At 38.3% G+C, this 15,835-nt stretch overlaps 1 protein-coding gene across 4 annotated transcripts in view; it reads left to right on the top strand.

Moving 5' to 3' along the window:
- KCNQ5 (potassium voltage-gated channel subfamily Q member 5) overlaps positions 1 to 15,401 on the top strand; it is a 283,110-nt gene extending 267,709 nt beyond the window's left edge. For all 4 annotated transcript variants that reach the window (XM_059468563.1, XM_059468562.1, XM_059468561.1 and 1 more), the window contains 4 exons: positions 519 to 627; positions 8,528 to 8,659; positions 9,466 to 9,592; positions 9,940 to 15,401. In XM_059468563.1, coding sequence (XP_059324546.1) covers positions 519 to 627; positions 8,528 to 8,659; positions 9,466 to 9,592; positions 9,940 to 10,878 — 1,307 coding nt within the window. In that variant the 3' untranslated portion in view covers positions 10,879 to 15,401. The remainder of the gene's footprint in view (positions 1 to 518; positions 628 to 8,527; positions 8,660 to 9,465; positions 9,593 to 9,939) is intronic.
- The last annotated feature ends 434 nt before the right edge of the window (positions 15,402 to 15,835 follow it).

Genomic DNA, 15,835 nt, shown 5'->3' with positions numbered 1-15,835 from the left:
TAAGGTGACAATTATTCATTCTTGGTAAAAAAGTATTTTCTTTATTTTCACATGTAATAACGTGTTGGGTCATTCCACAGCCTGCTTATTAAATGAAATTGATCTTCTCCTTTGCCTTCATTGCCAGGTTGATCCATAGTGGTAAAACTGTAATAATATAACTTCAGCATCTTCTGATTCTGCCATTACATCTGTTAGTTCACTACTTTCCCATAAAATGGAGAATGTGATGAAAAACCATGGGATATCAGGAATAACATGCTGGTTCTCAGCTATTAATTAGTTTGAAAAATATTAGGGCATTCTTCCTTTTTAATTTTTGCTAATTACTCTGGGACTACTAAGGCATTTTATGACACAAGCATAGACATACACAAGTGCATCATATAGTTCATAAACTGACGGAGGTCTGTCATACATAGTCCCTTTTTTTCCAGAAGCACTGTGCAGGCTGTTAGAAAACACTAAGGAAGAGATTTTTAAATTTCTCTTATTTAATCTGCTCTTGTTTTTTGCAGCTGACACCAGTCTTGGAACAGATGATGTTTATGATGACAAAGGGTGCCAGTGTGATGTGTCCGTAGAAGATCTCACCCCTGCTCTTAAAACTGTCATCAGAGCTATCAGGTGAGTAGAAAATACTGAATGAATAAACACTTGAATTTCCTTTATTTAGGATACTAATAAACTGCATGTCAATTTATAAAATAATTAGTTGAACTAATTACATGGCTATAATTATTACATAATTAATGCTAATATATTATGCTTCCTTTCTATTTTAGTTAAATTAAAACATTTTATCAGTTCTGTTATCAGCTTTTCAATATCTAAAAATGTTACATGATTTGACACAGAAAAGAAAGTAATGGATGCTGTTTTCCATTATATTTTATGCTATCCAAACTACAATTTGATGTACTTTTACTGAGTATGTGTCACCTTGCCTGGAAAAGTTATTTCCTTTAAAAGTGTAGGATATTATTGCATTTCTATATTCCTGAGACTGTCATATGACATTTATTGCAAATTTCTTCTGCTAAGAAGAGAATAATTACATTAATTCAATTGTGAAAATCTTGCCTACTACTATCCACTAAACTAAATATAACCCAAATAATTTAAAACAAATAATCTCCTTTACCAAGAAAATAGTAACTTATTTCAACTGCCTTGAAACTTATAAAGTTACCTGCATTGAAAGTTTAAACTCACCCTCTTGAGACTGCCAAGCCTATTTATCTTCCAGAGTATTTTGAAGTATAAGTCCTGACAGTCAAAATCCCCACTATGAGGCGTACAGCAGCAAGCAAGGAGAGCTCAAGCATTCCCAGTCTGCTGGCAGCAAACCTCAGGTTATCACTGGGGGTCACCCCACTGCCTCTGCATCACATCAGGGTCCAGCACCTTCTTGGGGGCAGGAAGGCAGCCAGACAGACAGGCAGCAGCCAAAAGGAATTTCTGCAAAAATCAAGTGAAAGACAATGTTTTCCTGCACAGAAACCCTTGCCTGAGTTTTCTCAGCACCACAGGGAGAAAAAACTTGAGCTTTTTATCACATAATTTCATGCAGTGATAACCTATGGGCTACTTGTATTTCCTTCCCCTTTTCCATTGAGTAAAGTGAAGAGAGATAGTGAGTAAGGCTGTTTCTGAAACTTTTCTACTGGCACAGACAGCTTGATAGATCATTCGCAGACATCTTTTCCGACCATTTTTCCAACCTGCCTGGAAATGCCCTCACAGGACGATTCAGATACCAGGCCTGTGTCCACAGCCACTGCAACTGGCAAGCCAAATGTCACTGCTGAAAAACATCTCTTGCTCCCAATGTTTCAGCAGGTGACAGAAGTCCTTTTTTCACAGTGGACAGCCACCCACAAGGCAAGCCTATTCCCTCAAATGGAAAATGCTCACATCAGGAACAGTCAGCATAATCCATTGACTTTGGTGTCAAAGATGTTTCTCTGTGATGCTGCATTTTGAACAGACTGGATAACTGTTGGCTCCAGGTGCACCTTGCCACTTGTCCTGGCAAAGGATAATCATTCTTCATACTCTCCAAATTCCTTAAGATTGACTTCACATTTTAATACTTATTTCATGGAGCTCATTTTCTAGGGGACCACTGGATTGTTCAATGCACCATCTGCATTTTTGCTTGGTGCTCTTGGTTATTATCAGCTCAAATGGAAAGTAACCAAATGTGAAGGATATAGTTGGGAAAATTTCTCCACAGTGCCATCCACAGAAATGTTCTAATAAGAGGAGCAAAGGTGCAAAATTTGATTATTTCAGACAGGTACTATTTAACTGATGAGAATCGAATTTTTATATTATCTCCAACTTTTACTCTGCATCCCTGGCCTTCTAGAAAAACAACTCATGTCACCACTGAGGCTGAAAGTAAGAATCTCCACTTGCCATCAATTACCCATTAATCTCTCCCATCTCCCTGCAAATTTTAGTGTTTTGCAAGATGACAAGTGACACATGCATCTTGCTTCAGAAACTGACCTTTGTTTGACATCTGTAAGGCAGTAATATGCCATGATCTTGAGACTTGTGTATATGCTATACTTTAATCTCTCAAAATCAAGAGACTGATAATTCAGTTCATCAGGTAGCTGATACACCTCTTTCTGATTATTCAGAGTATCTGTTACCAGACTACACTGGGATCTATGCAAACATCTGATGAAGGATCTGAGACTCTATATAGTAACTGTAGAATTTCAAGATGATAACATCTGCCTATATGGAAACTTTGTGCCTCATTTTGAAGTTTGTTTTTAGAAACAGCTTTGAATTGCAAAGGCAGTGGGGGAGGGTGAAGGCTGGTTTTCCTTTCATGCTGTTATACAGAGGCAGGCAAAGACAGAAGGCACTTGCATAATTTTATGATGCACTAGGAAAAGACCCCAAATATAAACACAGACAGTTGAATCCATTCTTGATGCATCAACATGAAAAATTGCTATAAGGGAGTCTGATTATTTTTTTCCTGCTTAGACCTGGGTATAAATTGTTTTGCAAAGACACAAATGGCACTTTTATTTTCAGAGGAAATGAAATTAACAAAATTAATTCATGCCTATGGGTTTACAGAGGTAGGTCCTCTCTCAGTTTTGGAATCAAAACATTTGGGGTGGGATTTTTTTTCCTGTGCAAGGTGCCTAAAATATGCTTCTTACTCTCAGGTTGCACAGCCTTGAAATAGCAAAAGACAAAAACTGGTTTATTTAAAATTTTTCATTTTGGTAATTTCAAAGTCTACTGTGTCAGTTTTGACCTTGTTTACTTATATATTTTCCAGGGCTACTTTATTTTTTAAAGCAGCTTTTTAAGTAAACAAACCCCCAAACTTTCATTTTGTTGTAGCCAAAACAAAGGATGGAGAAAACAGTCCTTTCCTGAAAAAGTTCTCAACATTTTGGTTCTTTCCAAAAAAGACAGGACTCTCAACTAGTCCTACTGAAGACCCACCAGGCAAACCTGTCTGGTAGCATGTCAAGCTCCCAGTCTGCTCTCAAAGCCTCCTAAACTGAGTCTTTTATCTCATGTGCTGCCCTCTCCATCTCCTCTTGCTCCACAAGCTTTCTGTCAGGAAAGCTCAGTTGAGGGATAGGGAAAGTAAGGGAAAGCTGCTTGATGGAGAGTGTTGGGTGAGCAGGGAACAGATGGGCAGTGTGGTGGAACATGGTGTGCACTGCAGCACGCCTTGGGCCCAGTCAGGACCTGTCCTGCTCATCCATGGCCTCCAGCTGGGATCAGAGCAGTGCACAGAGCAGTCCCTGCTAACAATGCACTGAGCCTGTGTGCCAGCAGGGTCTTCAGCACTACTCAACCATCCCCAGACTTGTTGTGAACAAAAAGCCATTAATATTCTGCAGAGTTCCTGGAGACTAACAAAAAACATTGCCTTTTCCAGCTCTGCTAATTCACAATGATGAATGTGTATAAAAGAGACTAAAAGGAAGATTAGGATACCTTGTTTCCCTACATTGTGATATCTCTGATCATTTTCCACAGCAAGAAGCACTCATTTCAATAATACTTTCCACATGGAAATGATGGAATTACTGTACTATTTATGGAATATAAAATGAGATTTGAGAAGCATGAATAAACATGCAATAGAAAATAACTGCAATGGCAGGAAGATGAAAGTACTGACCTAATAGGTCTTTTCTCTCTTTAACCCTAGTGATTGCAAAGATATGTTTTCATTTGTTGCTAAGAAAAAAAAAATAACTCTGGCTAAATGTAATGAAACTTGAGAATTCTAGAGCTGATAAGCTGTATAGTTGAACAGTCATACATATTTAACAGACAAAGATGGAAAATATAATTTACCATTTATGTTCAGTCTTTACAATGTTCCTGCAATACCTATAAAATGTATTTTTAGTAGCCATTTTGAATTTGTTCAAAGTAGTGTTTCAGAATCCCCTTTTTCTTTTAAATCCAAACACATTGTTTATTGTCTGCCAGATGGTATTCAGAGCCATGCAAGGCTCTTATACATGTGTTTGGCTAGGACAGCGCTGTACTTGGGGGGAAATCATGCTAGGGGATGAGTCAGGTCGAGACACGAAAGAGAAGACAATTTTGACTCACTTGCCTCACATGTAGTAGAACTCAAATACCTTCGTCTGCTGGCCTCTCTGTGTTGGATCCTGATCTCTTCTGCACATTGCATTTTACCAGGAAGAAGGGATATTTGGCAAGGTAAGGGTAATGAGACAGAGGCACCAGCACAGCTAAATCTCTATGCACCTGCTTTCCTGATGTTGTAGGTGAGCAAACAACCTGTGGTCACCTCACCTGGCTATGGATGAAACAACCTACCTCTCTTTTAATAGTCAAGGCAGTAACCATGTATGATTCCACCTGAATCCCAGTAGAATGAAGCTCCATTTCTTCCTGAGATTATGACAGGACTGACAAGACACAGCTTTGAAAACGATGGCATGAGTTTGACAGGGCTGCACCAAGGATTAGAGATGCTCTAACTTGGTGCCAGCCTCAGGAAAATGCACTAAATGACAAGCAAAACAGTTTTTAATACTGGAACAGGCATCATGAATGCAAATTAAAATGCAGTGAATGCCAAGGAAGATATGCAGCATGCACACACTGTCATTTTAGAGCAAGGCTGGTCCTGCATCCGAGAACAGATAAATGAAATGGGTGCTGCTTTTGGCCACTATGGGTCAATATGAGAAAAGTTGGTACTGAACCTGTAACTTTCCACAAATTATCAGGGTACAGAAAGATTAGCACGACCTGTGGTTTAGCTATTAATTCTACACAAAGCACTTTTATGTGTTGGTCTGCTTTAACAGACTATTTTTTTTCTGCTCCTCTCTGCATGTATGACAGAAAGAAGCTACTTTTTATTACTAACTCTTACCAGAACACTGTCATGCTTGTGGCTTGGGTGTGTTTACAGCCGCGTATCGCCTGTCACATTAGATTTCAGTTATAAAATACCACCTTGCTGCGTGGCATAGAGGGATTTAAACAGGCAGAGGAAGTTTTCCAAAGCCGCGGGGCCTGCACGGCCTCGCCCTCAGCAGCGGCGGCGGCGCCTGTGACGGGCCTTGCTCGCTCCCTGCTGGCAACGCTGGGAAGGGCAGCCCGGGCCCGCCCTGCCCCGCCCGGCCCGGCCCGGCTCGGCTCGGGGCTGCTGCTCCGAGACACTGAGGGTGCGGCACTCGGTGCTCATTTCCCCTTTTGTACGGACAGATTACGTGCTACTACCTGTGTTTTTATCCCACAGGAACTCACAGTCTACGTAGTTGTACATCATCTATCAGGGTGGGTGTCCAAACAGAAGGAATCGTGCAGTGGTTTGGGTAGAAGTGGCCGTAACAACCATTCAGTTCCGACCACCCTGCTATGACGCCTCCCACTCGGCCGCTCCAAGGATGCTTGGGTCTTGAGATCAGCTTGCCCCAAACCCCATCCAACGTGGCCTTGAGCACTGTAGGGATGGGGCATCCACAACTTTCCTGCGTGATCTGTTCCAGAGCCTTACCACCCTCACAGTAAATTAATTACATAGTGGTTTCAAGATACAGGATGCCAACTGATTTTATAAAACTGACACTAAATAACTGGAGATTCAACCCAATTTAATAATTGCAAGGCTCCATCACTGCAAAGGATTCAGCTTTTCTTTTCCTTAGTTAACTTGCAGGCTTTTAAAATGAGGTTTTTTTAACAGTGCAATAGTTTTTGTACAGCTTATGTAAAATTTTGTGCGCTTGAACAAAAAGAAGTAAGCAATATGGGTCTGTTCCGAACCCTGCTGAAGTTAATTAAGATGGAATCACACGAGCTAATACCTAAACCAGAAATAGTACAGTTACACCTCACTGTAGTGTAGTACAGACACAGCTGTGATGCTTTCAATTCTGTTTGACTTCTGAACATTATGAACAAACTACCTTGATAAGCAAAAAAAGTATTATAAAGCTGCAAAGTAGTAATGAAGACTTTTGTGCCAACTGATTAAGAAGCTTCCATGGTTCTTAATAATAATTAGTCTTCTGCCTTTTCCCTTGTAAAATCACCCACTTGTGGTAAACTCAGTTGTCTTCAATTATGCCAATAATCGTCTGGCTCTTCTTTTCTAATAGAGTTTCATATTTTTACTTTATTAAATGCATTAAGTAAAACATTGTGATCACCGACACATAATAATAGTAACAACAAAACTGTCTTATATGTCAGCTGCATGATTCATTCTTCATAACCTCAATAAAAAACTAGATTCAGAAGATTAGGTTGTCACGGTCCTATAAACCAACATCTTGACATAATTTGACAACTAAACAAAAAAAAAAAAAAAAAAAAAATCTGCATCCCAGATTCATAACAGCTTCACAGGCTTCCAGATTACAAAAGATACCAAAAGCCGTTGGTTTGTAGAACCAGCTGGTAATGCAAAAGAGAAATCCCATGATCCAAAATATTTGAAAGTGCATGGAGATCAGTCCTGAAGTGTCAAGTTGATGGACTGCTCCTAACAGGCCTTTTCCACTTTTAATTTCCATAATCAGAATCATAGTTCAAGTTCTAGTCCAGTGACAAACAATCTCATTTTTAACTGAAAGTTACCAGAATGGGAAATACCAACAAGCTAAGTACTGTGAGAAAAGGCTGACATTACCTGTAAGAATATTTATGTACAATACAAAAATCACTAGAAGATCACTGTATACTATCAATACAACTCTACATACCTATTATCATAATATCTATCCTAACTATATGAAGAATGATTTTTCTAAATTCCACTAAAACATTAATAATCTATTTTTATCAGAGAGTTTGAACCATGTTTTGGGTTTTATTATAATTTGTTGTCTTACAGCTGCTAAATACATATCATAATAAAACCAGAGGGAATATATTATCATGAATATTGGCATTTGGGATAAAATACCAATTTACAGTCTCTGCTTTTTCAATTGCAATAGATAGCAAATATCAACAGTCTGGCCCTAATGGGAATTTATAAGCTCTGCAGCACAGACCATCACGGCTAATACTTCTGATCCCTTGTCTCCTCTTCTAATCCTTATGTAAACCAAGGAAAATTTCATGTTCTACCAGCTGACTGGGAAAATCATCTAACTGTCATTTACTTTCCAAATTTGCCATTTTTACTGTTTAAAATTTGCGATTTTATATCAAGCTTTCTATTCTAAGAGCTACTCAGGGGACATCACATGTTCATGTCACATATCACAGAAACTTGTGCAAGACTCACATAAAAACATGTATGCCATTAATCAATTCTGGACATTTACTGTTACCTGAAAGCTTACTATTCTGCAGTAAAGTTCAAGGAAAAAATCGTCAATGCTAATTAAGCAATAATTCCTATATATTCTAGGGAATAAACATGAAAACGTCTCTTCAGCCTGCAAAATCTGATCCTAAGTTAGCCAAATAAGTTGAAAACAAGTATTTTGGCCTGAATGTTAACTAAAAAATAAAAACTGATGAAAACTTAATGGGGTGCCTTTTTTTTATTTCCCACAAAGAGGAGAGCAAGGAACTTAAAATGAACACCAAAACAAGAATACTGTTATTTAAGTTTTGTAATCAATTCATTAAAGAAATCTTTCCTGTAACAAGAACAGAAGTATCTTTTGCACAAATGTAGCTGACATGATATCTCACTCAAGTCAGAGAAACTAATCCCAGGTTTAAGTCAGGCATATCTTTCATATCAAACACCTATAGCATAAAAAAATTCAAACTGGTATATACTGATACACTAAACCTGCTCTTCAGTCTTTAAAACAGTTTTACCTGATCTCTCAAACAATTCAAAGACATAGCTACAGTTCATTTGTACTTAAAAAAACAACCATGTGAAAGTTCACCTGCACGAGCTGTATTGAAAATACCTTCCATTTAAAAATGAGCTATCAAATTTTGTGAGTGAAATATACCTATGGTTCCACAACTGTTGAAAATTAACCTATAAAATGCTTTTCCCCCACAGAATTATGAAGTTTCATGTTGCAAAGAGAAAGTTTAAGGAAACGCTTCGCCCATATGATGTCAAAGATGTCATTGAACAGTATTCAGCAGGTCATCTAGACATGTTATGCAGGATTAAGAGTCTTCAGTCACGGTAAGGAAAGAATTAGTTACACTCTGCCTAAGCATCTCATGTCATTCACTGCATAAAGTATATTGGCAACGTTTAACATTTCTGTGTTACGCAGCTGAGCCAGAAATTGTATTGTGGGCAAAACCAAAAAAACGCATATGTATCCAAATTTATCTCAGAAAATGGAAGTCTGAAGAATAGAAAAGGTAATCCTTTATCTGTAAAGTCCATTTGTAAACAAGGACTTTAGTCAAAAGGCTGAGGAAGACATTGAGAACTGCCTCTTTTCCATCCCAAACTTCCTCTTTTCACATAAAAGAATTTGAGAACTACTGGTAATGTAGTATTTATGTTAGAGATTCCCAGCAACGCTAATTAAAAAACCAAACCAAACATTACATCATATTTATCATTATCAGAGAAGGTTAGGGGATTCCTGCGTCAAACTGACAAGTCTCCCAGGAGTGGATGTTGTTGTTAGGATGGGAGAGCTGGGAGTGGCACTGGTATGTTTGTTTCTCCAAGCCATTAAGAGAGGCCACCTCTTCTTTCCCCCCTTCAGCAAGTCTAGTCTTGGCTTTCCCAGATGATGGCTAAGTTCTGGCTCCTGGTTAGTGCCAACAAAAAAGAAAAGCAGTCTAATATGTTGAAAAATCATTCCTTTTTTTTTTTTTTTTCATTTCCCTTAATTATTAAAATTGTTTATCTTCTTCTTTGAATGCTTTCCTGAAGCACTGTGATTTTTATTTTTAACATATAAATATAGCAAACACTTCCACATTTATGCCAGTTCCAGGAATGGCAACAGCTTTTGATTTCTCTTACAGCGTTGACCAAATTCTTGGGAAAGGACAAATCACAGCAGATAAAAGAAGCAGAGAGAAGAATCCTGCAGAGCATGAGACAACTGATGATGTCAGTATGTTAGGGCGAGTAGTCAAAGTGGAGAAACAGGTAGAGTGACTGTCTGTGTTACTTCATCTTGCTTTATTGCTCATGCCTTTTCTGTGTTTTATTGCCAGTTTCAAAAGCTGAACAGATTAATTTATTTTTCTAGTGTCTGCTTTGTTTGTACATTGAAATAAAAATTATAGGCATCTTATTACCTTAACCTCTTCTCCCCTTTTCTCAGCTTGCTTATGAAAAATATACAGGGCCTCTGACATTCTCTTTCAAGGGTCAATAGCGTACATCAAGCTACTTCCATTTTTCTCTTCAGCAGTTACATTTTCCCTTTGCTTGGGTTCCAGATATTTTTAATTAATATTTGGCACTAATGTTGACCTTTTCCTCTTATATAGGTACAATCCATTGAATCAAAACTGGACTGTCTATTAGATATTTATCAACAAGTTTTGCGAAAAGGATCTGCATCTGCACTCACCTTGGCTTCATTTCAAATGCCAGCTTTCGAGTGTGAGCAGACTTCTGATTATCAGAGTCCATCAGACAGCAAAGATTTGTCTAATTCTGCACAACTTAGTGGATGTGTATCCAGATCAGCTAGTGCCAATCTGCCTCGTGGCCTACAGCTTATACTGACACCAAATGAATTTAGCACTCAGGCTTACTATGCTTTTAGTCCAGCTATGCATAGTCAAGCAACACAAGTGCCAAATGATGGACCTGCAACAGTAAATAATACATCGAACCAAATAAACCAGACAACTAAGCCAGCAACTCCGACAACATTACAAATACCACCCTTCTCATCGATGAAGCATATCAATAGGCCTGAGCCCATTCATATTATTCCTGTAACCACACAGGAAAATATTTCTAATGTCACCGCTTGCCTTGTTGCATCAAAGGATAATGGACAAGTTGCACAGCCTAGTGCGACAAAGGATCTCACATGGAGAAAAAGTCTTACAGAAGGGGAACCTTTGCTCTCAGTTAAACCTGTAGCGCAAATGGATTTAGGAAAATCTTTATCTGTACAAAACCTTATACAGTCAACAGAGGAACTGAATATACAGATTGCTGGCAGTGACTCCAGTGGTTCCAGAGGTAGCCAAGATGTATACTCTAAATGGAGGGAGTCAAAATTATTTATAACAGATGAAGAGTTGGAGACAGAGGCAGGGACAGAGACTACTGAAGCCATCTCGCGCCCGTTAGTGGAAACAACTCTCTCTGCTGACTCTCTAAGGACTGGAATATCAAGATCATCTCAAAACATCTGCAAGCCAGGGGATGGTACAGAAGCGCTCAATCTGCTCCATGTCAAACTTAAATAACTTCTGGCTTTCTTCATTGGCTGGGTCATTCCTCTAGTCATACATATCATAGCATGAACTGTTTTGAAAGCCTTTTTAATAAGATAAAATCACAAAAATCAGGATGAATCTGCAAAGCAGTTGAATGAGCCCATATTTCCTAGTTGCATGAAAAAGCATGTCTAAGCAATGGCTAACATCCAAATTTACACCTACAGTACAGCAGCCTTTCATGTAGTACAGTAGGTTTAAACAATGAGTTGCCTACAAAGCTAATGCTGCAGGATGTATCAAAAAACAAAAAACTGAGCATTTAGACCTTGTGCTGTTTCTATGGGGCAGAAGTAAAAAAATCTTAAGGTTTAAAGCACTTTGCTTCTGAACTGATTAAATATATATATATATAATGTCCTGATTTAGATGATAGTTTATGTTTACAACAAAAAGATTATCTACAGCTGCTAGCAAGGTACCAAGGAAATGAGTAACATGGGGTTAGAAATGGCTGACAGTCGCAAGATAGACACATTAACTCATCAGTTATCAGTTATTTTTAGCTCTGAAGAACAGTATGTTAATACCTGTCCAGTGCTGTGGCAGAAGTACCTGACACACCACTGTCACATTGTTCTTTATAAGAAGAACTATTTTGTTACAAAAAGTTTATATTTTAAGGATTAGGTCTGGCCTCAGAAGTGGATAACGTGAGTGACTGCACTGAAAATTCAAGGGAATCTCTCCTTCTTCTAGTCTCATTGAGAAGCTGACTTGTGAATCTGAACCATTTTGGCAGCAGTAGGTGAGGGAAAGAAGCAGATGCTGCCTTTATTGTAGGAGCAATATTTCCTTCTTGTGAAAATTTTGGCAATTTTCCTTGCAATCCCAACCTGATACTACAACAGCACTTTCATAAGGCTGGACAAGAAGGGAAAATGGGGAACTGAAATACAGAGTAAAACTAAAGAGGACAGAAGGGAAAAAGACAACACAATCAATGGGAAAATAAATAAATAATAATGTTGATTTAGATGGGTAGGAAGGGAAATCATCCCAGAAAATAAAACAAGAAAGGTAAAGAAGGAAAAAGTTACATGTTTGGGTTTTTTCCCACAGATACTGAGTGTTATTAAAAAAAAAAATAAATGCCACATAGGCAAGGTCTTGTTGTTTTTGTAAGAAAAGGGGAAGAGGAGAGAGGGAAAATGGTCCCACTCTTAGCTCAACACTATGTCCCAACTACAGTAATTTCTTGTGAACTTTCCAACACAGGACTCACAGACTCCTTCCTGCTAAAACCCAAGTTTTCAAATTCAAAGCCTAATCAGACTGAGCATTCCTGCCTGATACATCCTCTTTTCTTTTCTCACTCTAGCCTACACTTCACTTCTGCTGAGGTGCAGGAGCAGTGTTAGTGCCTGCCTACACATCCCCAGCAAGGCTTTGCCACTGGGAGAACCCTTTGCAGACCCTAAACCCTTTCACTCTTCCCAGCTGAATGAGGTTTCTGTGTGTTGCCTCCCGCCAGATTGTCACCCCACCTGCACCACAGGCTTGTAGACAACCCAGCTTGGGCTCAGCTTCCCTCTAGCAGCAGGAATATCGAATGTACGGGTGTGCCAGTGCCAGCTCACTCAGGGCAGTGTTTTCTCAAGGCCCAGACCCGCTGGGAACTCGCTGTGTAATCAAAAACATCACTCCAGTCTTAACTGTGGCTAAATGCTGTAGGTTGTATTGTGAAGGAGCTGATCTGTTTACTATGAAACCATTGTAACTTATGCTTCCATTTGCTTTACAGAAGTATTCCTGGATGTTACATGACAACTTTATTATTATGTGAAAGTACGTGCAAACTGTAGAGTGTATATATTGTGTCATTATACGGGGTCCATGGATGGTACACTGTGTTCCATGGCTTATGCCGGAGCAAACTTCAGTTGTTAAATCCTGAAAGACACCTTGAAGCACAATTTCCTCACTGCTGATTTGCCATATAGCTCACCACATTCAGCTTTTCCTGTTTTCCTTTATGTGCAATCTGACCATACCGAAGCCTGATTACAACAGCAGTTTTGTGAGGATAAATACATTTTTTCCCACATCTCAGTTCACTTAACTGTTAACTTATTTGAATGTCTGCAGTTTATCCAGACAGATATGTATGTTTAAAGTATTGAAAATTTCAAAATTATAATAGTTTTTTAGGCTACTTTTTCCTTTTTCCTGTTTATGGTGCCTTTCTTGCCTTTCATGTGAAGCCTCCTGCTGACCTAAGAAGCATCAATGTGCTGTCAGGTTCAGTTAAGGAGCAAGCAAGCGATTGGGCACATGGCAGCTGTGTGTCCACAGTGAAACTCCCTTCCCCTCCTTGACGAGACCGAAAATCCAAGGCATCATGAATTGGACACAACTCTTCCACCTCCATCTGCAGGAGCAGATGTTGCACCCCATTGCGGCCGGAAGGCGCCGATGGGAGAACTGAGCAGTGGCCCTGCCTGTCCCGATTCTGCACAGAAACAGGGCTTGGAGTTTGCTGATAATTTATCTCACAGAAACTTGGTATTTTTGCCTTAAATGAGATGCTTGAGTCCTTCTAATTTTAAGTTAATTTATTTAATACAATTTTGTGCACAAAAGAATGAGTTCTATAAATTATGTATGAAAATAGTAATGTCTTTACAAAGTACTGATAAACCCAGAAGATCGTATCTTTTCAAATTAAGGTTTAAAATTCTAATTTTTTTTCTTTTATGCTCACCATTATTATTTTTGTAGATGCAAGTCTTATCATATAGGGTTTTTTAACATTATATTGATAGAAAATAGAAAGAGTAGTGAATATATGAGATTTTAAAGAGGAAGAATTGTTTGTTTGGACTTTTATAAGCTTTAATCATATTTCCTCATGAGAAGTTTCTATGCTCTCTCTTTAGAAGACCGTGTCATGACTGACAATCATTCAGTGGTTTCACAAAAGAAGGGCCTGTCTGGCTTCTCTTGTCCTGAGCTCCTTATTTAAGTCCAGCTCATGAGAACTAATAAGAATTGTTCATGAGTAAGGACAAAGAATTTTATTTTTAATTTTTTTTCTGATTAACAATCCACTTGAGAATTGTTTGAAGAGAGAAGTTGAAATTAAATAAGAGCTTCAGGACTTAAGCCTTATCTAAATAACTGTTTTCTGGTCAGCATGTTCTTCTACCTGAATGAAGAGAGAGCTGAAAAGAATGGTTTCAATGACTATTATTTGTTCAAAAATTTGTATTTGCTCCTGGCTTATATGATCTATACTTTTTATTTAAAAATTAATATGATGTTTTAGCCTAGGGTTCAAGATTGCAAAGATCATACACTTTTATTTACAGTGCCCACAGTTGTTCCATATGTTTTTGAGACACTCCTACTTAGAGTGACTGCTCTCATTGTAGTATGGTGATGAGTAATTCACCTGCTTTTCTGTGATAAGTCAAATCATGCTGAATTGCTGATGTATAGTAGAACATCTGATGTACAGTAGTATTTCTGGATTGGGACCTGCAATCCTTACTCAAGTAAAAATTCTATGGAATTCATTCATTCTATGAAATTCAAGAATTTTTCTTGAATTGGGAACTCAGATTCAAATCCTGATTTTGTTGGGCATCTGTTTGAAGTGAAAATGGTAATATTCCAGTTATTTCCTGAGGAAACTAATACTTAGCTGACTTTACCCTTGTCACATTGACTATATAAAAAATAACGCACAAAGTACCGATATAAAAAGGGAAGGAGAGAAGCGACATTTTTTAAAAGCACAGAGAAAATCAGAATATTCAGAAAGTAGGAATAAGCAGGAAAAGAAAATATAACAGCAAAGGAATGGAGGGGAAAAGGGTTTAACCACCCGAGGCTAAATTCATCCTTGGATGGCTTCACTGACTTCAATGAATTCACTGCCCAACCGGGTGAAGCTCAGCCTCCATTGGGATAATCACACTCAGTTCCATTGACCTTACAGGAACTGAACAACCTGTACCAGAAAGGAACTTGCCTCTCTGGGCCAACTTTTATCCTGACTTATTTGTCATGAAATCCTTTTGGATTCACTGGGTTTGAATGAAATATGGAAAAGAATTTGTCCCAGGTATTTCTGCTTCACATTTTTTTTCAAGTGTGTTAATTGACTTTATTCAAATGGATTACAACATCACACAATGTGCTGTCACTGTCTAAAAAGATTAATTTGTTTTTGAAATAAGATTTGTCCCCTGCAACGTCAGTGGAAGCATGTAATATTTAATATTTTCCTATCCATTCATCTGGATGCAAATGTGGCCATTCACTCAGCTGTGGCCACACAGAACAATTCGACATATCCAATGTCATCTGCTATTGGAAGCATTTTTGACTTCTTTGAAAGACAAAAAAAAAGTTTCGTAGCAGGCTTAGAAAGCACGATGGCTGCTTCCACTGACACTGCAACATTAGCCAGTACATTACAATGTTAATTGTAAATTCTTGGCAAAGTTGAATCCATATTGTTGTTAATAAAAATGACTTGAAAAGTACCGTGACTACTGAGTTTTTTCCTTATATAAAAGATTGTATGGTGTGACCACGTATCAGGTAAGAAAAAACAATTAACCTTGTTCATTGGTTTCCTTTTGAAGTTTTGTAATTTTTTAATTAGTGAACGAAAACACTACAAAGGAAGTTTATTAGAATAAAATGTGCAGAAACCAGTCTGACATGTTCAGTTTCTGGTAACTGTTTACAGCAGTTTACTTTCACTTAATGTTGCAGCTCCTCTGTGAAAATGAGCTTGGAAGTTATTGCTGCCTTCCCTGTTTGATAAAGGGCAATGGATTCAGTGTTGGCAATCAGGGACCTGTGTGGGGAGCAGGATTTCTCATGGAAGGCTGTCATCTGTCATCTCAGTTTAACTTGAGGCCTAGGTGAAGCCGTTTCTTCTGAATTTGACTGTGAAAGTTGCTGTAGTAGA

The sequence above is a fragment of the Ammospiza nelsoni genome, chromosome 3 (genome assembly GCF_027579445.1).
Source record: "Ammospiza nelsoni isolate bAmmNel1 chromosome 3, bAmmNel1.pri, whole genome shotgun sequence".
NCBI lineage: Eukaryota > Metazoa > Chordata > Aves > Passeriformes > Passerellidae > Ammospiza > Ammospiza nelsoni.
The sequence above is the reverse complement of the archived record's forward strand: the minus strand, read 5'-3'. Positions and strand labels throughout refer to the sequence as shown.